Below are 23,837 nucleotides of genomic sequence, written 5' to 3'. Positions count from 1 at the left end.
TGTTGTTTTGTATGAAATATTTTACTCAAATAGTATATATATACCTGGCCGTATATGACAACTAAAACCAACGGGTAATGATATTGTTACAACATAAATTAGTCATTTACAATAAATATATAAATTTTATTTTATACTGTACAACTGTATAATACATGTATTATTATACTTGGCCCAATGTTTGTAATAATAGCATTCCCTAAAACCAACAAATATAACTTTGTAAACCTATCATATCATAATTAATTAGTAGTTTAGTATCTTCAATTCAATCCGAATTTTATCGTAGTGACGAGTTTGGGAAAAGATTAAGAAGCAAAAAGAATCTTTAAAGTATTTGGTTTTTTTAATGCTTGATATGGATCTTATCATGTTATCGAATCTTATGTACAAATGAAAAAACTATCCAAATATTTCATCCTAGTGATGATATAAGGAGATTAAAGTACATTACTTAATTCACTATATATTAATACTTGATATGGATCATATCATATCGCCGAATCTTATATGTTATGAAAATATAATCTGTCTAATGACTTTTATTCCAAATGGTTGTGATGAAGTATTTGATGATTTCAATTATGGGTTCAAATTTAATAAGCAGAAAAAAGAAATTGGGTTTCATATTAGACTATACAGTTTAGCTTTGATGGGCTTTTTACTATAGATGGTCTTCGAGTTATGTACTCTTGAAGGTGATCAAGTGATCTAATATGTTGTAAAAACATGCAAAGATGGTCTGTAAAAACATGCAAAGATGGTCCATATTTATCATTCTAGTGATGTTCTAAGGAGATTAAACTAAAAAAATTAAATTTGAATCACTAGAGGTAATCAGAGTTTATCATATCATTACAGTGTAAACGAATCGAACAGTGTAAACGAATCGAACAGTTCATGAACAGTTTACGAACCGTTCGATGAGAAGTTTGTCCGTGTTCGTTTGTTTAGCTAAATGAACGAACATGAACACAAAAATTTGTTCGTTTAGTTAAATGAGAATATGAACAAAGTTCATGTTCGCTCGTTTATGTACATGCTAACAATCGTTTGTTTATGTTCGTCTAGATTTGCTAATACCTAATTAACTATACTTAAAAATAGTTTAAACATATTTATTTCTTTTATGTCATATACATATGATATATATATATACATGTATATATTATATTAAGGTATATTAAATTATTAATTATATACTTATATTTTAAGAAAAAGTTTAAATATAAATATTTTTTTATATTAAAAACGTGTGATTGTGTGATATTGGACTCGAAATTTAGGCTTATAAATCTATTTTTAGGAAATGAAAGGATACAAACTTCATTTTTTTATTAGATAAATGGTGTATATTCGTATCATAACTTGAAACATTTTGTCTAATTTTTAGCCGATTGATATTTTGTAATCTTGAATTTAAATTCTAATACTTATAACCATATGTTTCTTTATTCTGGTTCGTTTGTGTTCGTCAACATTCGTTTATGAGCATAATTGAACGAATATGAACAATTCGTTTCTCCGTTCGTGAACACATTATTATGTTCGTTTATCGCACTCCATAGCTATTTTTAAACCTAGAAATAAAACTAGTAGTAGGTTGACACGTTGTCAGATATACATGGAGGATAAGCCTAATAATGGCCAATTAAACAACTAGAAAGTTGAGAGATTCAGGTTCTTTGACTATGCATATATGTATATTTAATTCTAATGTTTAATTACTAAATATTTTTAATTTGGTTGGTCGGCCAAATGTGAAAAGGGTGATCCCAATCATCACTCTACTGAAATGATAAATTTTAATAGAAAGGAAAATAAAATTCAATTAATTTTATATTTATGTTTACAAAACATTCTCTCTATATATCTATATCTATATCTATATCTATATCTATATTATATTAATAAACAAACTACCCTCTTCTCTTTTCAACTCTTTACCTTTAAAATACCCAAAATACCCTTAATTTTCAACACATTCCTAAATCACAAACTAAATCTACCAAATATATCCTAAAAATATTTTACACGCATATTTATCCAAAATATCTATCTCCTTTATTAATTATATTTCCACCTGATATCTCTACAATATTCTTAATAAAGTTATTTACAAAAGATACATCTCTTAACCATAAAATAACTACACTACAATTTATGTTAATTACTTTTAGATTAATAACCACATCGTTACCATCACCACCACTAGCACCACCCGTTGCCGCCACTACCGCTACATTGTGCGGGTACCCATCTCATATATATAAATCCCGTGCAATGATTTTAGTGCGTCACAGTTTTTCAGCAACATCAGTCCCCGCCGTTTAATAGTTTGCATTATCAGTCCTCTTTTTAACGGCCGTTAACTTCTGTTTGAGTTTTTAACGGATTTCTCAGCATTATTAGTCCCTATCGTTTAATATCTTGCAATATTAGTCCTCTTTTTTAATGGCCGTTAACTTCATAGGTCCTTTTTTCTAACTAAGAGTTAAGTCTTTTTCTTACATGAGTGTTAACGATCGTTAAATGCTATTTTAGTGTAAAACAAGAGTTACAAAAAGCTAATGCAAACCATGTCCATTTTACTCAAATGAGTTTGTTTTTTTACGTTTTTACTTTTACTTTATACTTTTAACTAAAGTTGTCGTTCTTTAAGTTGTTTTTGACTTTTTGCAATATATTGTACAAAGTTACCATGGAATCTGCGTTCATATGTCTTTCTATTTTGTATAATTTCTACAATGATTTATATGATATTTTTCATTTCTTTTCATATATCACATATAATAGTATAGTTATAGTGCGTTTTCATTTAATTTTTTCCGTTTTGCCACAATTTTTTTTTTCAATTAAACATATATACTTAGCTATATGATTAACAATTTTTTTCCCTTCAACTATTAATAGAATTAATCATGTAAATGATTATTATATTTTACGTTTGTACACGATCATATATTTTTGGACATGCATTTAAACAAAAAAAACAAACGAGTGTATCTTCCACGTATATAAGGTTTTCGAAAACAACGTTATGTCTGCCCGGATAACGTAACTAGTTCTATTTATATGATCACACATGACAAAACAATATGCATCTTTTCTAAAAAAATAGCAGATGGTGTGTATGACTAAAGTACGCAATGTCTATATTATCATAGTTCTCTTGATTAGATATCGACTCAATTAATGTTGGAATTGAATCCTCTCTAGTTCCTCCAACTTGACTGGAATTTAATAATCATTTTTGAAACATGACTTTTGATTTTAATAAAAGTTTAAAATTCTTCTAAATTGATCTCTCAAGTCAATTTGAGGGGATCTTAATCCCTTATTTTTAATGAATTAAGATCATCTAAAATTGAGATAACTTCATAGGTAAAGTTACATAATTCTCAATATTTAGATTGAAATCAAGGGTTAAAGTTCACATATCAAATTTGAATCTTGACATTTGATTTTTATTAATCTAACTTTAAAATATCTTTATCCATTTTTAATAGAGTACTGGAAATAGTATTTCATTATTAAAATTTGATAACTTGAATTTTGCTTCACATTTTATGCCCATCTAGCGTTGTCAGCAACATATTATGAGCATATCTATTTCATATGAAAAAAGAAAAAGAAAACTTACGTGCAAAACAATATATATTAGCATTAAATTTAATCGCCCTGTTTTTTGTTATTTATATTTTTTTAACCTATAAACTGCAATTCGCAAATTTTGATTTCGTGGGCCATTTTAAAAGCTCGTCCAGATCCCTTTGATACTATCAGGAAAACAGTACGTCTTCATGGACCAAAGGCTCTAAGAACAGGTAAAATCAAGCCCATGTTAACTTAGATTATCGAGAATGAAATCCTTCACTAGATGTCCTCACAGATTTGTAAAGCATAATTCACAACTAATATGATTCGCCCAAGCCCAAATGACGTACTGTCATGCTACTATACTAGAACAAAAGGAAGGCCCAAATCATGCCATTATGATATAAGGCATTACCAATACATCTTCTTTTAAACTTGTTTTTGTCATTTTGATTTGGAAAAAAAACAAATTACGTTCATAATCCGCATAACTAAAAGACATAATTAATAATTAAACTCTACTAATGCATACAGAGTGTAGCCTTGATCTTAAAAATTCAAATGATTTCAGATTTTACCCTTTCCTCTTGTGAAAAGCTTTTAACACGAACTTAATAATTTTATATAGTCCTAGATTGGTGCCCGCACAATACAGCGGCGGTAACGGCAACGGTAATGGTGTAGTTATTAACATAAAAGTAATTTCATTACGTTCAGAGATGTGATGAATTGTTGTGTGAGGTATGAAAGGTGAGGATGAGGAAGAATTTTTAGTTAGAGTTTTTGCTATGTGTTTTTGCGTGAGAGAGATAGAGATTGAGTTTTTTTTTAAGAGCATTTTAGTCATAGTCTATAAAAATATAAATAAAAATGTATTAAGATGGATGGTAAATGTGTCATTTCAAGTTCTTAAATTTAAGGAGGGGGACAGAGAGTTTGTTTTATAAAAGATATAGATATAGATATATGCATAAATAATTAACTACATCAAAATGTTTATATAAAATTACGTTTATTGAAAAGATAAAAAGAAAAGAAAAATATGATTTAAGCCAAGTCATCAATTTGGTCGATCTGGTTCACGAAAAGCCTATTCTATTTTTAAATAATTGGTTGGGCGTGTTTAGTTATGAAAAATGTTTTCAAGTTTGTTATTTTTAATATTTTAGAAAATTAAAGGAGTTTTAAAACTATAGAAGACAAATAAAATTTTGAAAACACGTTCAAACTAGAAAATGAAAAACAATTTAAGGTTTTTAAAATTTTGAAAATGGAAAATGAAAAGTGGAAAACAATGTTTTTGTTTTTATGGAATATATTTTTGGATGACTATCATTTAAACGCATTTTTTGTTTTCTATGTTTTTTTTAAAATATAAAAATGGAAAATGAAGAGCGTTTTTCCCGCACCCTTAACATTCAAAACCCCATCAATTGATGATTCGGTTTCTAGACTGATTCCGGGCTAATTCGGTCTGATTCTATTAGTTTCAAAACATTGACTTAACTTTGACCATTTATAACAAGCATTTCATATGAAATCCTGGCCACTAAAAACGTAAAAGTGAATATAAAAATTCCAGATTGGTCCTACACCCCACAACAGCTCAAACTCGGCCACAAAAACTTGTGGCTGAGAATCATCTCACCATTGAACTCCAGCTAATGGCCACATGTCAAATTCCCAATAGTGGTAAAAAGTGGATAAAAAAAAGAGTCATCCACTTGTGTTTTTTTTCTCCATATAAACGACATAATGACAAACCAAAAAACTCATGCATTCTTAAAGAAGTAAAAAACAAAAAAAGACCCCAAGTCTAGAATTATTTAGTAGAAATATGTCGGATATGAAAGAACCCACGATTAAGCTTATGGGAAAGACTATTCAATCAGCTGGTGACCAACAACGCAAGTATAATTCTAAGGGGGCTCATCATCATCAGGTATTAATTCATTCTACTTGATCAATGATCTGATGCACTTTCTTGTTTAATTAGAAGAGGTTTGGTATTAGATTTTATTAATTGTGGGGATTTGATTTGATTTGATTGGATTCATAAGTTAATATAGATATGTGTTTGTATGATATGTATATGTATATATGGCCTTTTAATGTAAGTTTGTGATCATATTTTATGTTTTTGATGTTAGAGTGGATGCGTTCTCTCAAACTTCACTGTTTACATCTTACCTCACTCATATTTCCGTATATATGAAAAAACTTTGCTGTTATTTCTTTATTTAACGAAATTTCATTGCTAACACCTAGCTAATCACAAAATGATGACAAAAACGTGCACAGACAGTCTTGTGTATATATCCAGTATATATAGTCTAGTGAAAGCACAAATACGAAAATCATACGGCCACCTGGCCGGTATCGTTCATTGTTATAAGGGTGAGTCACATAGCTTATGAATGAAGCTTACGAGCTTACTGTATTATCGAGATATAGTAAGCTTATTCGAACACTTTATTGAAGAGACTTAATTACCAGTACGTGATCTAGAAAGTTTTAGAAAGTGAATGTGCTTTTTCTAAAAGTTCCTTAAAAAGTGTACGTCTTTTACAAAATGAATAAGCTCGCTCTTTTTAATAGTTAAGCTAAGTCAAACACCACCTTTGCGATTTGTACTTCATATACGTTAACGTCTGAATTAACTTTATTCATAGGCTTATAATCAACCAAGTTAATTACACCATGCATCATTTGTGTCATAATCCTATTAATTTTCTATACCCTGCTTTGATTGAAACGTCAACCTTGTTTTTAGGTCTTCCTATACGAAGGTGATGAAAACGAGATTGGAAAAAAAGCGTTGGCTAATTTGCGAGCCAACCCTGCAGCCATGTCAAGATCAATTAACTTCCACGAAATGTCATAGCTTGCTATCAACTTGGAAACCTTATTAGCTAGGTTGATAATTTGAGAAGCTTTTGTTGTGCGTAATCAAAGAAAAAATAAACTAGTCGACCTAGCTTATTGGAATTAAAGAAACAAAGAAAAAAAAAAGTGTATCAATATAGTTAGAGAGAAAATGGTGATTAGTAGGTGAAAAGATTCCAAAAGTGTTCATATTCTACTACTCATTAGTGATTAATTATATGGAGTGACCTTGTTTTCTTTATGCATAAGTTGCATTTTTGTGAATCTAATTAAATACTTTGACACACTCTGGTTTTCAAGCTGATCGATTGAATCTTTTAATTGACTTCGATATGTATATCTTTATTCTTAAATACCATTTTCGTCTAATTTTCTATCAGGCTATTAAGTATACGAATAGCTAGCTATAGCTAGCTAGCTAGCTAAACAAGAAATGGATAATACTGTAATGGAGTCAAACGGAGAGTTGATCATCAAATTAAGTCTAGTACGTACTCGAAGCTTATGATACCCGATGTTTCATTGAAAAAACTCATGTTAATTATTTTCAGCATAGTTTTTAGCATACTACGTACTAATCATAAAATTATTTATAAAAAAGGAACATTATTTGCATCTTCAAATGAATCCGATTGAACATATAGCCAGAATGATGATCTTGGAAACGTGTTTATTTTCCCGCGACAGGTACCTTGTGTCACTAAAAGCTAAAACGGGCATGGCATGTCACATATAAATGTTAAAGTAGTCCATTTACCGGCAACAAAGCTAGGTAAGCTAATATTGTTGGAAATTATAATTAGTTAAGGACTTAAGAGATATATAAAGTATAAATGAAAAAAAAAGAAAAAAAGAAGAAGCGTTGTGTTTTGTGTATGTTAAGAAAAGAGGCCAACAATTTTGGGCCTCTCACAACCAACAGATAAGAAGATTTGTAAAGAGACAAGATAGTTGATGAAGCAACATGATGGTTAGAGAATAACCGTCAATTTAGACTAGTATAGAGATTGTATAGTAGATTGAATATAATTGAGTTATTCAATTATAAACCTTGTTATTATAATCAATCCTGGGCAACAGATTAATATTAACGAAAGATCTGCAAAACGAAGAATTGAAATATAGTCAAGAGCCATTTTCAAGATGATTATTCTAAGGATGTTTACTAACGATGACAAGTGATTTCCATTTCTTTTATCACTTTAAGAAATTTGAAGTAATCTAAGTTTCAATACATTTGCTAAATTAATATTTTTAAAATAGCTGTGTTTGTTACCATTTGGTCCAAAATGCATCACTCTAAACTCTAAAGAGTACTTAGAAAAGAACAACGGTAATCATAAAAGCAATAGTAAATTCAGCACAATTTAATTTAATTTTCACTTATTGCACCAAACCTTACATTTACTTGACTTGTTTCACTAATTTTCTGTTCTTCTAAATTCCTGTCCATCCAGCAACTCATTCAAGACAGTCAGCACAGTGCAGATTTACTTGCATTCAAGATTTCAGCAGCAAATGTGATATATAGCTAGCTAGATATATAGTTATTCACTTATTGTTCCAACTCCTAGAAAGTCTATAAATAATGGTGATGAAATGTTATCATTAATAGCTTCAGAATAGTAATGCTCTGCTTGATCTGGTTGTGTAGTTGAGTAGCTGTTACTACTGCTGTCGTAAAAATGGTGATTGTAGCAGTCCTCTTGGTTCATTGCATGATCATATCGACCATGATTACGATGGAGGTCGATATCCATAGAGTTGGTAGTAGTAGTATGCATCATCATCATCATCCAAGATGTGTTTAATAGCGAATTGTTTTCCGGCCAAGTGATTATGTTGTGGTTGGTGGAATTGTTTTTCATGCCCATCATCATCATCAACTGTGTGTTATATTGGGGACCTAAACATAGAAATTATAAAGCTAATTAAGTTGATGTCAAATGAGTTTATATATATTAGTGTTGGGTGACAAATTAGAGAATGAACTACAGGAGTTAGTTAGAGCATCACAATCAATCTACATCAACAACAACAACAAAACTCAATCCCTGCAAGCGGGGTACGAGGAAGGTGAGACGTAGACAATATTGCCTTTACCAAAGACTGTTTCCATAATGAGCACCACAATCAATATAAAAGGCTTAAACATTGTTTACGTCAGATTTCTACTGATTAACTTTTATCTAATAAAAAACTTCTAGCAAAAATCGCTTCCAATCCAAGACCTTTTCAAAAACTTGATCTAACTATTATAACTTATCTGATATTTGTGCCTTTATACTCTTATGAAATGATGTCAAGTCTCTTTGATTATAAGAAAGCTCTAGTTTTTTTTTTTTTTCAAGTTGTATTGAAGGCGTTCTAAGTTTTCATTTATTGCATAACTTTATGGATACTATTCATGAACTATAGGGAGTTTAAGGGTAAAATTATTTAATGACCAAAAAGCAACAAAAATCCAAAAACTCAAAGAAGGAAACAGCTGACCAGATGTTACACCATAAGATGGTAGTTGGTGGTGAATACCACCATTGTAATGTCCATAACCAATGGCTGCTGCAGATAGTTGTTGTGGTGGTGGTTGAGTTGCAGACATTTGACTTTGACTGAGGAACATCATCTTTCTTCTTCTATAAGCATTAGATTGCTCTCTATACTTTCTAGCCATAATAACATGCCAATGGTTTTTGACCGCATTATCAGTTCTACCTGGAAACAGTCTTGCTATTAATGCCCATTTGTTTCCGTACAACCTGTGTGCTGTCATTAGTCTTTCTTCCTCTTCTTCACTGAATGACTTTTTGTTGATTCTTGGATCTAATTGGTTGAACCATCTCAACCTGCAACTCTTTCCTTTTTTGTTTCATTCACAAGAAAAAACAAGTAAAATATAATCAGCTTGAAGATCATGCCTTTTCACCAAGAAAATGCACAAATTAAGATGTTGTAACAAGAATCAATAAACTAAAAGTATGTGTTTCATGATTCTCACATATATATATTTTTCATTGGAAAATGAACATGATATATAGGCTCCAATCCCCACAAAAATTTTTTTCTTTCTTTTTTAGGAAACATAAAGAATTGAGGAATTCTGAAACACCCACAAAGTTTTTACCTTTTTGTGTGACAAATTACACAAAGTTTCATTTTTTTCATCTAGAATTCATCAAGAAGGCTAACACGCATTTGCTTTTTGTAAGATAAAAAAATTTTGGTTTATAAGTATTTTACTGTAGTTTACAAAGTTCAAATAACTAGAAACAAGACCTAGGAACCAAATTATATGTCAGTGATCCTCAAATTTGTCTTGAGGAAAAACATTAAAGATTAATCCTCACTTTATTCATACACCCACAAATCTTTGCATTTTTATGCAACATATCACCTCCTTTTTTCTCTAGAATAATGCAAGATGGCAACACCAATGATAAGTAATTAGATATGGACAGAGACATATCTCTCTACCTACGTTAGAGAGGCTGCTTCTAGAAAATACATCGGCCAGAAATAAGACAATACAAGTCTTAAGATTTGTGTAAAAAATGCTGAAATATATCTATCAAAGACATAATTTAAGTATACCTGATCTGCCTCCAAGTTTCTCAGCAATGAGGTTCCAGTTTTGGGGACCATAAAGGGAAACAAGGTCTTTGAGCTTAGCATCTTCAGCAGGCCTCCAATGGCCTCTTGCACTTGGTTTAATTGACTGCTGCTCACATGGTCTCATTTTACCATTATGATGATGATCATGACCAATACTAGTACTAAGATTCAAGTCAAGTTGTTCTTCATCTTCTTCTGTAGTATCCTGATCCTCATCATTATGTCTATGATGATCTTGATCATTTTCATGAAAGTTTCTTGAAGTAGTAGAATGATTATTATAATTGGTTGTAGTACTAGATGAAGATGAATAAGAGGTTGTCATCATATGACCATAGATGAAATTATGATCATTATTATTGATCTTTAATGCAGGGCTTTCATTGTTTATTAATGACAAAGAACCAAATGAGTCTGCAAAGATCATGCCCATTATATTTCATACAGTATTAATTTTAAAGAAATTAAATTAATTTAAGCTACAAATAGATAAGAAGGAAAATTATAAAGCTAGATGACAGTAATTAACAATATATAGTTCATATGTTGAAATATATGTAGTACGTGATGTCAAGAAAAAAAATACGAGTAAGTGGTTTTGTAGTGATGAGATATTATTTATGATTTATGAACTTCCTCTTTCTTTTGGTTGAGAATTGAAAATTATGGAAATGATTTGTGGAAGTTTGAAGATCGAGGAAAGAAACAGAAACAGAAAAAGGGGGGGTTCAAAAACACAAGTTATAAATCACTACTACTCATGAGTAGCTGGTGTTCTGCCATACTCGTGGTGGTGAAATGAATGAGAGCATTTTCCTTTCAGTAATTAGTTTTGGTAAGTTTGGGTCTGGACGTTTTTAGCTACTGTTAGAAATAACTTACCCATGTTGCCAAAAGATTCTGTCACTTCCATTTATTTTCCCATTTACATATTCATTTTTTCTAAGGGGTTTGTCAAATACAGCCCGTAGGCTGTGTTTAAGATGCATAAATTGTTTGTACATTTATCATAAAAATCAAGGGCGCCAGGGCGGGCTTTTAATATGAAAGGTATAAGTTTTTTTATGCACGTTAAATATATCTCTTAGGACTGTATTTAGCATTTCCCTTTTTTTAATTAACATTAAAGGTTAGCCAAATAAATATACATCTAATTATTTCAAACCAAATTTGCAAACTTATATATCTCATATATAGTTAACTCTCTTTTTGATGGTTTAAAGAAGGGTTAAGTATCTAGAAGTGTAAGTAACTTTTACCTTTTTTCTATTGTGTGAATGTAACTTTCATTTGGTTCATTGTATGTAATTACCCCGCTAAACTTGAACAATTAATGTAAAATTTTAAGGTTGACCAATCAAAAACTTCTACGTGGCAGCTCATATGATGTGTCACGTATACACTTTTACATTAATCGTTCAATTTGACGGGTTGATTACATACAATAAACCAAATGAAAGTTATATTCACATAATAGACAAAATGTAAAAGTTACTTACATTTCCAGATACTAAACCCTTTAAAGAACGAAGCTAGTTAATGTTATCAGAAATTAATTTCTTATTTTCAGCAACTCGATCGTAAACAAAAATACAAATTAACGTCGTCCGTAATCATATAGTAGTTTCGTACAATTATAAATGTAGTAGCTAGTTCATTATATATATATATATATAGGGGTGAGTTATTTTGAGAACCACTAAAAAAAAGAACGCGAGAACCAATCTCAGCTCTCCATTCATCAAGATCAAGAAGGACATGTTTGTCATTATTAAAAAAGTTGTCCAGCACTCTCTTTCTCTCTCCTCTTATTAAATCAAAAAATATCTAAATCATTAAAAAACTTTTATCTCACAAACCGTACATCGTTAGACGGAAAAAAAAAGCATAGGTAGTCTTGAAATTTCGTCCTCTTTCATTAGAGATGCGATTCGATATACTTTTGACGACTTTTTAAATTTCTTTTTTTTTCATCACGTTCATCCTACACTTGTGTAAGTACAACATACACATGTGTAGGAAAGACCTAGAATTAGTGAGTTGTATAACCTGCCCATGCGTAAGTACAACCTGCCCATGGGTAAGTACAACCTACACATGGGTAAGTTACTTATAAAGTTCAAAAAAGATGAGGACGTATTGTAAAACCCTAAATGCTAAACCCTAAAGCTTAATTTCTAATCCGGGGGGGAAGCTACTTTCTAAAAACCCTGAAAAATCTAAACCTTAAATGTTAAACCTTAAAAACCTAAAAAGGATGAGGGTTCACACTCTAGGGTTTAGGATTTGAAGCCCGAGGGTTACGGCTAACCCTCGACCTTCAAACCCTAAACCCTAGAGCGAGATGTATTAGGGGTAAGTACAACTTGCCCATGGGTAAGTACAACTTACACATGTGTAAGATGAACGTGATGGAAAAAAAACGAAATTTAAAAAGTCGTCAAAAGTATATCGAATCGCATCTCTAATGAAAGAGGATGAAATTCTAAGACTACCCATGCTTTTCTTTTCGTCTAATGATTTACGGTTTGTGAGATAAAAGTTTTTTAGTGAATTAGATAGAATTATATTAAAGTAAGAAAGAGAAAAAAAAAAGAGCTGACGAAAATACCCCTCTAGTGTTGAGAGGAGTTTTTTTATTTTTAATTTTGTCCATCCATTTTCTTTGATCCAAGGGTGTAAAGGAGTTCTTGAGTTTTTTTTTTTAGGAGTTCTCAAATAATCCCTCCTATATATATATATATATATGATTAAAAATCTGTATGCATGATAACGACAAATTGTACGTGATCTGATATTTTACACAATTACACGTGTGTGTAAGTGAATAGGGATTTGCTGGTATCTTTCTTTCAGCACACAGTAATAATAGAAGTAAAAGTGAGATGTAAGCGTGTGGGGTTAAAAAATATGCTTACAAATCTGCCTAGCATAGAAAAGAAAACAGCATCTTGGCTCTTGAGGGTTGCAGTCAGGTAAGGATAAAAGTCAGGTAAGGATAAAAGGGTGTAAGGGTGTAGTCGACTAGTCATATATATATATATATATATATATATATATATATATATATATATATATATATATATGGGATATTAATATGTAGCGACATGTGGCAGCGTCATCCTTGTTTTTTTTTTATTCCCGATATACCGTTAAACGGGAGGTGATGATAAAAGACTCAAAAAGGAAATTGGACATCTAGACCGTACTTTGAAGGGATAACAGATTACCATAACATGTCATGTTAGGATAACTTAAGAAAATCCCCTCCGAAGCTTTAAACCTTGTTTTAGAATAGTTAGAAATTTTTTCATATTTCCATTAATAATCTTGATAAAGAATATATAGTTGGACAATGTTTCAAAACGTTAATATATAGTATTGTATTTTCAATGATATGTAAGAAAACTAGTATTCGTAGTTAATGTTTTAAGGGGATTGATAAATCTACATCACTTTTTAACCATCTACAATAATTGTATAAACTTTACAACACAGTATACAATTGTACAATGCATGTATTGTTGTAGATGGTTAAAAGTAGCTGTAAATATATCACTTCCCATGTTTTAAATGTCGGTTTTTTAGTCGTACCGATGTGGTATCCAATATTACTAGTATGATTAATTTTAATATTATATATATATGCGTCAAAATGCAATTACAATCCGCTTAAAAATAAAACAAATACCAAATAGATATTTCATAATAAAATATAAGGTTTAAAATTTACAAACAACAAATTTAACATTAAAGTATCATAAAAAAATTCAAAAAAATAAAATGAGGGAAAAAAAACAGTTTTATAGTACCGACAGTAATAATCAATGAAAATACTTGACAAAATATCGGGGTAGTTGTACAGGCGATCAACCGGTAATTAATATTATCGGTAATACCGGCCGATACATACGAGTACTGCCCGTAGTGATTTAAATAGTCGTATATTGGAAGATAACTAGTTATCACGGACTAGAAATTAACAAACATCAGGAATATGTACGGCTGCATTTGATTTTCGACTGCAATTTCAGGCTTTGGTCAATAGCTTTGAAATTTGGCCACATCTTTTTAATTTTGAAACCACCATTTGTTGTTTCATCTTTTTATATTTTAACCAATTACTATTCAAAGAATTATTTGAGTTTAAACACAACTATAGAAATTTCTTAAATGTGATTATATACTAGTATCCAATGGGATGGTAACTGGTCAGCTTGGATTCAGGTAATTATCCTCTACTCCAATGTGGTTACAAACGTTTACCAAAACCGTAACCAATCAAGTAGGTCCCTGACCGTTTACAAGACTCCATTGTGTATGTAGGTTTCCTTAATTATGGGTATTTATGCCATGTGGCGTCATATCACACTCCAAGATGGTCACCCAAAAGTGTGAAAATGGAATATCTTGATAAAATAGAGCATCTTACAACACATGGCAATAACTAACATTTGACCAATCCCACTAGTAAAAAGCAATTGTTTTAAGCGACCTCACCAAGCCGTTTGGAAGAAAAGAGAACGCCAGGTGGGGGTGTAGCTGGCGGCATGATGGCCTAAGGTTGCCACCCACCCCGCCGGATAGTCCCATACCCTTTAACCTAAGCGGAAGAAATTCGCTGACTTTTTAACAAGACTATGCGACATGTTATGCAGTACAATGCGAGTCCAATAATTTGGATGTTTTTACGGTATAGAATCAAAGAAAGACCAAGTGGATTGTGGGTGATGGATTGTAAAAAGAGGACCAATATATGATTTTTATTTGATGCAAAAGTTCTATTAAGTCTCCATATATCATGTTTTTGTTTATGAAACGTCATCAATCTTTGTTTTTTCCACCTTGAAATTTACAAAATTAAAACAGCCAAATACACAAAAAATTTACTGTGAAAAGAAAATTTGTAAAAGGTACAATGTCCCAAAATGTAAAGTTGAATGCCGAAAATTATCTGAAAACCAAATAGACTTAAACACAGTTAAGATATCATATAAGAAAAATCACACAACCTTAATATTATTATATGTGTTTGGTTTAAGTGTTTAAGAAACAGGAATACAAGCATTGAAATGATGGAAAAAAAGGTAATTGGATGAGAACCTCATGATCTCATGTACCATTTAGTACCCACTAATTCCTAATCAGGCTGGTATCCAGGTGAATCTCAACTACTTAATAATCTCCTGATTATCTTAAATTTTGTCTTTAGCAAGATTCGAACCTAGGATCTTCTGAGAAGTAGTGGCTGGTGGCCACTGTGCTATTACCCAGTGGTTCAAACAATAATAGAATTGAAATGATGAAAAAAGGTAATTGAATGAAAACCTTAAATGAAAATGATAGTATAACTTTTGTTTATTAAAATTGGAATAAAAGATGAGTATGAAACGCAAAAAATTTATGCATGTTTTTTCAAACCCAAATCTCATTCTCATTATCTTACTTTTAGGTTACCAAACACGCATCTAATGATGGAGTTAGAATTTTCTATCTAGGGTTATCATTTAATTTTCATAAGATTATAAGCCTAAAATTAAATTACAAAATTAAATAAGTTCTCATTTACCTTTAATTATATAAACATATAAAAAAAACTAGAATATAAGAGGCAACGGTGTAGTGCCAATTTTGTGGCTCTTTGGCAAATTTGTGACCTATAGGAGCTTGCCATGTGTACTAGCTGATTTCTTGCCAAAAAGCATGGTATAGTTGCCAAAACTTGTCAATCCTTGCCAATGCTTGCCAAAGGAAGAAGACAAAAAACAAATGTTCATGAAAGAAGCTCTCAATGTTCACTAGCATCGGTCAAAACTAGCCGATGTAATTTGCCAATGTAATTAGCCAAAACTTGTCAATGCATGTGCTATAGGCATGCCAGATAGCCAATTCTAGCCGATCCTTTTAGCCGATAAAATTTGCCTACTACACTCTTGCGCCTAATGTTTTATCGTTTATGTGGGGTTGTCATGACTAACGATATATCTACCGTTGTCCGTATCCATAGTAAATAATCTTACGGCATAACACGAACGAACCGTAAGTTTTGTTTTGTATGCGTAGGCCCAGTTGAAAGAAAAGTTAGATGAGAATCTGGTTTGGAGGCATATGAAATGAGACATACATCATAATGATGAAGATATCTCCCTGGCAGGCAATTGTAGTGAACAAGACAAAATCTAAGGTGTCACATGGGATTGCCTATTCCATTTTATTAACTCAAATTTGTTTTAATGTTTGCTTATGAGACAATGTTGTTCACGCATCATTCATCTGCATCTTTATTGGATCTCAATGTTTCAATAAACTCTGACAGTAATATGTTCCTTTGTTGATATTATGGTATACAATAAATACAAGAGCTTGGAGCTTTAATGTATGTTCTTCCAGGCCTCCAGGGCTATATAACTTTATTCACTAGATGAACATGAACTTAACCCGATAATTTAAACCCATGAACTTAACCCCTGCTAGATGGTATATGGCCCAATTTAATAGCTTGACAACATTCAACCCGATAAACTTAGCCCATGACTTCTGAGGTCAAGCATTATATACTTTATTTTATTTAAAAACTTATATTGAAGTTGCTTCTAGTAAAACAAATAAAATAAAATGTTTGAACATTGGATCATATGATAAAATTAATTCGTAAATATTCATAAGTACAAGTATACATATATATACATTAATGTAAGATGATTTTCATGAGCCAATGAGTTGGTGGCCCATGGGTAAGGTCTTTGACTATAGGAAAATCTACCCGAATTTCACTTCCTATATTTGTAGAAGTGGATTATTAAGAGAGGGGGGGAGGGAGGGGGGAGGTTTCGAGAGTCCTGGGTTTCATCTCAGGCATGCGTGGTTCGAGCACCGCATACTACCCAATCAGATGTCACTGTGGTGTTTCGAATGCTAACCGCTAAATACTAACTCGTTGTTCAAAAAAAAATTTGATTTTCATGATTCCTAACAACTTTCAATAATAATAATATGTATGACGATCATGTTCCACCAAAAGTTCATATGAGGATCGATATAACAATTTGGATAATGATTATGGCAACAAATATTAGAATGTTGGATTTTGTTTGCAGTCGTGGTGGGGTGATATATATGCTAATAGCTCCTAATCTACAAAAAGCATATCTTAAACTATAAGCGGACGAAAGAGTTGATGTGGACGTTACTTTCTCAACGACCAATAATTACCAAGAAACGTACATTGCCATCGTTAAACCTGCAATTCTGTCATCAAATATATGAGACATGCAACCAAGACAACTGTTTTATCGATCAATCATTATCTCAAACTTGATTGTTCAGATAGATCATTTTGTATTTTAGTACCTGAGTTGGGTAAAAAACCTCTCACATACCTTTTTTTAAACCATAAAAATCAGGGGGCCGAACATTTATTGAAATATTAGTATGTGAGGGGTTTTTCACCCAAATTGGATGTATAACAGCCCCATACTCACTTTTTTCTTTTTATAATTATTATTATGACTTTAATAGCGTATCAAACGAGTATGGAGTATGGACTAAATTTGTCAATGGTTACATCAAAGCCATAGTTGTTGTTGCCGTTGAGGTTAAACAATGGTGCCTTACTGCCATTATTCAGACTAGTTGATGTAGAAATAAAAACTATATTAAATGAAAACACTCGATCAAAATCAAATCAACAAAAGGTTTTCCCTTTAATTAATTAGTTAAGTCAGAAAGCCTAATATAAGTTTGTAACTATTATAACGGTGGGTTAGTGCCTTCGTGGTTAGGAGCTAATACCTTTCCTAATCACAAGATGTCGTATCTTTAAATCTCCCTTTTATTTTAAAAAAAATGAATAAATTATAAATATAAGTAAAATAACAGAGAACAAAGAACAAAATTAAACACCATTAAAAAATAAAACCACAAAATATTATTTAAAAGCAAAACAAAACCATGCAGCCATAGCCCATAGGCCCATTAGCCCCGGGAAAAAAAAAATTGGTATAAGGAAGGATGAAAGTTTGAGAAAGCCCGGCAAAAAGTTACCAGCAGCCCAAATGCAACTAGCCCATACTAAAAAGGTTTAAGAAAAACCATCTAACCCTAGATAATAGATATATTATGTGCCGGCTTCATATTTCATTTCATAGACCATATATAGACAGAGAGAGGTTAACTGCTACGATACAAATTACAAAAACTACATTACGTGGTCCAACATCTTTGTCTTCAGTTTAATAATAATTCTTTGTGATATTCTCCACATAATCAGGTTCAGAGTTCAAAGATAAAACTAGACTCATTTTTTGGTTTATATGCATGGACAAGTTGCAATGAGCGATTAGTGACAAAGACACGTATTCTTAATAATAATTTACAATTAGTTTTTCAAATATCATCTTAAGCCAACTTATTTAAATATACTAACATGACATCCGCACATTGCAGCGGATATCATAGTACAGATTTGTGTGTGAAAGATGTGTGTGAAATCATGTAAGGGAGTCGGTATGTGTGAAAAATAGAGTTTTGATAGCTATCATGTTCTAGATTCAGGGTAGTTTTTCATGAGGAGGATAGTTTAGACATTTTCTCAATGTAACTTTCAACATAGGGGCTTTTTCCTTTATTATATAAAAAAAGCAATAGTACCCGCGCAATGCGGCGGTGAAATGGTCGGCGTGATAGGTCATAGAAGGTGATAAGTCATAGAGTGTAATAGCCAAATGCCTTAGCCGTACGGGATCCATACTCGGATTTAAAATTCGTCGAAAGTATATCGAATGACATATCTAATAAAAGAGCATGAAATTTTAAAAACACCTGGGAATAAGGATCGGAGGTAACATGAACAAAGTAGCGAGTTGGGACTTTATGTTTGAGATATTCAAATCTAGATTGGCTTTGTGGAAATCACATTGCTTGTCGCTGGCTGGAAGAATAACTGTCATCAAATCGGTCCTTGAAAGTCTCCCGACTCATGTTTTTTCGCTCTTCAAAGTCCCGGAGACGATGGTGAATAAATTAGAAACCATTACACGTAGGTTTCCCTGGAATGGTTCGGGGATTGATAGAAAGGTTCACTGGGTGGCTTGGGATCTGGTGACATCTCCTACCAAATCGGGGGGATTGGGTTTAACCAAATTAAGATAGTCAAATCTAGCTCTCCTTTCAAGATGGCTTTGGAGATATAGAGACGAAGACAAAGCTTTATGGAAAAGGTGATCGATGCTATCCATAACACGATACGATGTTGGGTACCTTTGCCAATCAATTTATCTATAACGGGGGTGTGGAAAAACATTGTAATCGCAATAAGTAAGGTAAAGGTTGCTGGAATGGACATTAACGGACTCTTAAAAAAGGTGGTCAAAAACGGCTCAAGGATAAGATTTTGCATCGACATATGGGCATGTGATGAACCTTTAAAAGAAAATTTTTCTTGCTTGTTTAAATTGGAGAAAGATAAGAAAGTGTGCATCAAGGATCGATTATGTGATTCTGAAAGGAAGTTTGGGAATGCATATAAGTGGGTCAGAGGCCCTTATTCAGCTGAGGAATTAATGAAAATGGGTAATCTTAATAATTTGTTAGATGGGATCGCCCTTAGTGGATAGATGGATTTGGTTGGAGAGAAAGATAAGGCTTTCTCGGTGAAAGAAATTTAAAAATTGTTTATGAATGGTGTGAGTTGTGGTGACTTTTCGGTTTTTTAAATGGATCAAATGGGTCACTAGGGATTGTAACTTATTCATGTGGAGGGTGGCCATGGATCAAATCCTAACAATGGTAGCCCTTCAAAACAGGAACATCGCCTTTAATAACGTGGATTGCTTACTTTGTGAAGGGATGGAAGAGACGATTGAACACATCATGTGTTCATGTGATTCATGTGTTCATGTGAAGTGGCTATGGCGCGATTTGGTATTGAATTGGCATTTGGTGTAAGGTTAACCCGCTTTTTTATTTTCTCAGGAAAAGATATCATTTGTATTGAAGAATTCATGAAGCTTGGAAAAATTACTAAAATGATTTTCAAAGGAATTATTCTCATTGCATGTTAATGCATTTGGCAGGTAAGGAACGGTAGAAGAATCAATGAAGACTCGGTCTACATGGAAAAGATATTCCAAGATATCAAGACTAGTAGTTTCTTTAGTACAAGAATAGAGTTAGGAAGCATAGTATAAATTGGTAAAATTGGAATCAATTCAATATTGATATGTAAATATATATTTGTATCGGTGTCCTTCACACCCGATTTGGAAAACGACACCCTATTTGGATTTGGGTGTGGCGACGTTTTTGACGTGAATAATACTAGTTAACTTTAAAAAAAAAAAAAAAAGCTTCTATAAAGTTTAAACAAAGTACAACAAATGATACATGACACGACTGTACAAGAATAATAGTAATATTTTTTGATGAATATATGGTTGGAAAATGGAATATTGGGTCAAAGATTCTTTTTATTTCCGGGATTGAACTATTGAAGCATTCCACTGTTTCCTAAGTTACCTTTAGGTCTTACACAGACCTCATATAAAAGTAATAAAACTGATCTTGTTGACCATATTTACAAATCTCTAGGCACAAGTTCTATTTGACCAATTTAACTAAGTCTAAAGATTCAAAAGAAACATCTAGAAGACTAGAACGCGCTCACTTCCAAACCCATTCAGTGAGTTCTAAAAAAAAAAAACGTACCCTCTTAAACATGGGTTAAACATATCAGTTAAGGGTTGAATCATTTAAAAGGAAAAACCCATGCTTAAGTTATAAGATAACAGGGTTCTACTTATAGGATTAAAGGCTTAAATTTTAGATAGGTTTTTGTGAGGTTTTTTCTAGAAAGCTAATTTGTTGCCGAAACCACCGGAATTAGCATGTCCGTAAAGAGGAACAGTGTGCATTATACAACTACCATGCGTCATATATGGTGGCATCCTTTTATCGGTAAACTTCCCTTTAAATAAATTAATATAGGTACCAGTTGGTTTCGAACCTGATACATAGTGTCTCTTAAGTGAAACCCCTACCATTAGTGATGATAAAACATGTATAAAACCAAAACTATATTGTGTGACGTTTAGCATGATAAGGCGGAGTACATAACAAAACTGTTTAAAATAAAGCATGTCTTTAAATAAACTAATCCAAACGAGAAGAAAACTAATCGAAATTTTATAACAATTGTACAAATGCATTAAATATAGTAGTGTAGTCACCTTCCATTACTAATAAAAAAAGAGTAAATTTACATCTTTGACTCTTAAAGCAAGAGAAGTAAACTACAAAGTAAAGACCACAGCAAACAAGACACCTCACACATATAACCAAACCATAGTTTCCCAAATAAAGGGCAAAAACGTCGATTAACACTACCTTGGCGGGTGTAAAATACCACCACTGCCCTTGAACACCAAACACAACCTAAACCCCAAAACCAAACAGGGTACCAAACTTACTAATATGTGGTAACTGGTCACCCTTAAAAAAAACAAAATGACTAAAAAGACCTTTTCCAAAACAAGTCTCTAGTCATTGTACCTATTGTAGTTGCTAATAATACCTACCCCCAATATAAAGGGTAAAAACGTCATTTCATCGGAATTGGGCACCCGTGAAAGTCTGACCAAAAGACCAACCAGCAGGAACAACATTGTTGGATACCACAGTCTTACCATCACTAGTGGTGACCTTAAAAGAGAGAGACTGCCCGTTGAGATAAGTATTGGATTGCCAATTTTGACCCCAGTTTCTTGACATTTGTTGCCAACCAGTCTTTGAACCTTTAATAGATACAGAATGTACATCACCAGCACCACCCACGTTTGTGATCAACACTAGATTGAAGTAGGAATGACCATTTATTTGGAACCTGATTCCACCCCTTCTCACACATGGCACCCTGTATTAAACAAAAAACAAAAAGATTATCATCATGCCAAACTGCCAAAGTATACTACAACCAAGATACCTTTATAAATCAGTAAATTACTTAAATACCCTTTTTAACAAAAAAAATATAAGTAAAATTAGCATTCAAATTTTTTTAAACAATCTAATAGGATTAGATAATGTTATCGACAATATAAATAGGTAAATTACTAAAATACCCCTGTAACAACCTTATAGTTTGTTTCTCTTTAATCACAACAAACACTAAATTAGTGAAACCGTCAATTTACCAAAAAAGGCCTTCAATGAAACCATCATAGCTAATGACCAAAATACCCCTTGTAAAAATAGTATTATATCCCTTTTGAAGAGTAAAGGTTGTTTTGGGTAAATACAAATTTTCTTGATTAATTACCTTCTATAAGCAACAGGGACAATTCCAGCTTTGTATTGAGCAATGTGTTGAAAGACAGGTTGGGAGAGATCAAAGTGTTGGTTAGGAGGGTTGCACCAGCCACCATTGTTACTAGGCAAGGCATTGTTTGGTGGGCAGAAGTTAGTGGCAGTGACCTTAATGGATCCAGGCAAACACCATTGATGGTCATTCACACACTTTATTTCAAAACATGAACCACAGCTTAAACCATTGTTGAACAGAGCAGTACTTAGTGCTGCTGTGTTTGTACCATACCCTTGACTATATAAATTCCCATATCCACATGCACCACCTATATGATCCAAATGTCATACAATACAAAAAACATAATTAGTATTAAGAACAAAATTAAAAATGGTTTAAAAAAATATATATATTTTTCTATTTATACTAAGGGGTTACCTTTGTTAGGTAAAGAAAAGGTGGATTATGTAAAATTTAGAGGATACGTATGTTTATCAAATTTAAAAATTTAATTTTTAACCTTTTGTTAAAAGGAAGTAGTCTGAAGTAAGGATCTTATACTAAAATGACATTAATTATTTATGATTTACTTTAATAGATGAGATTACAAATAGTGACAAATATATATGAAGAATAGTACATAAAACAGTCAAATATATATTTTAAAAAAAAGAGAAAAATTACATTAAGGTGATTTGCATTATAAGCTAACTCTAACTACTATCATACTAATTACTAAAACGTTATTTAAAAAAAATGTTGCATTTTTTTATTTTTTATATTACGAACGGCCCAAATGTTGTAATTTATTTCGTAATATCGATAGTAATTGTAAATACTCGACGGGAAATTATAAAATGATAAAAATACCCTTAACATTAAAAGGACACGTACCCATTGTGCCGGAAGCGTCACCACCGCCGTAAAAAGTGGCATGGGCATTGACCCAACCACCATCACCATGAACCGAGGTAGCAAAGGAGAAAAAGCCCACCAGCAAAAACCCTAAAATAGCCATGGAATTCATTTTAAGGAAAATGTGGGTGGTTGTGTGAGTGTGTAAAAGATTGTGTGATGAATAAAAATGGTTGAGCCAGGAAGCATATATATAGAAGTGTTTGTGCAACCAGGGTTAAAAGGAACCCCACTCTATACAAAATATTCAAAATGTTGTCGCGGGCCGTCTTTGATAAATTTAACTTAAAAACATATATATAAATTTTAAGGGTATTTATTCAAAATATAACTTGAAAATAATTCAAATTTCCTCTAATTAATTGTTAGGATTAATTCGTATCAATTTTTTTTCCTTCGAAGTCAAAAGATGGTACGTTATTGGGCGTTACTTACTAAAAGTTGGTACGTTAACTCAATATTGTATTCTTAATTTTTCTCAAAATTAAATCTTTTCTATATATATTTTAACCTCTCTACACTAAGGTGA

The 23,837-nt window shown here is 32.0% G+C and overlaps 2 protein-coding genes and 1 long non-coding RNA gene across 3 annotated transcripts; 1 reads left to right on the top strand and 2 right to left on the bottom strand.

The window, feature by feature from the left end:
• The first annotated feature begins 5,359 nt into the window (after positions 1 to 5,359).
• On the top strand, positions 5,360 to 6,724 carry LOC122598345. Its single transcript, XR_006323598.1, has 2 exons — positions 5,360 to 5,539; positions 6,371 to 6,724. It is a non-coding gene; the product is annotated as an uncharacterized LOC122598345 (long non-coding RNA).
• Positions 6,725 to 7,797: 1,073 nt separating this feature from the next.
• Positions 7,798 to 10,528, bottom strand: LOC122598018 (transcription factor MYB117-like). Its single transcript, XM_043770623.1, has 3 exons — positions 10,075 to 10,528; positions 8,977 to 9,342; positions 7,798 to 8,389 (listed from the first exon to the last, which is right to left on the bottom strand). Exons 1-3 carry the CDS (start codon positions 10,526 to 10,528, stop codon positions 8,031 to 8,033), a joined length of 1,179 nt encoding a protein of 392 aa, XP_043626558.1. The 3' UTR covers positions 7,798 to 8,030.
• Positions 10,529 to 21,294: 10,766 nt separating this feature from the next.
• LOC122595095 (expansin-A1-like) lies at positions 21,295 to 23,455 on the bottom strand. The gene is made up of 3 exons (XM_043767400.1): positions 23,288 to 23,455; positions 22,409 to 22,721; positions 21,295 to 22,003 (listed from the first exon to the last, which is right to left on the bottom strand). The coding sequence occupies exons 1-3, from the start codon at positions 23,418 to 23,420 to the stop codon at positions 21,697 to 21,699; spliced, it is 753 nt and encodes a 250-aa protein (XP_043623335.1). The 5' UTR covers positions 23,421 to 23,455; the 3' UTR covers positions 21,295 to 21,696.
• Positions 23,456 to 23,837: the final 382 nt, after the last annotated feature.

The sequence above is a fragment of the Erigeron canadensis genome, chromosome 4 (assembly GCF_010389155.1).
Source record: "Erigeron canadensis isolate Cc75 chromosome 4, C_canadensis_v1, whole genome shotgun sequence".
Taxonomy (NCBI): domain Eukaryota; kingdom Viridiplantae; phylum Streptophyta; class Magnoliopsida; order Asterales; family Asteraceae; genus Erigeron; species Erigeron canadensis.
The sequence above is the reverse complement of the archived record's forward strand: the minus strand, read 5'-3'. Positions and strand labels throughout refer to the sequence as shown.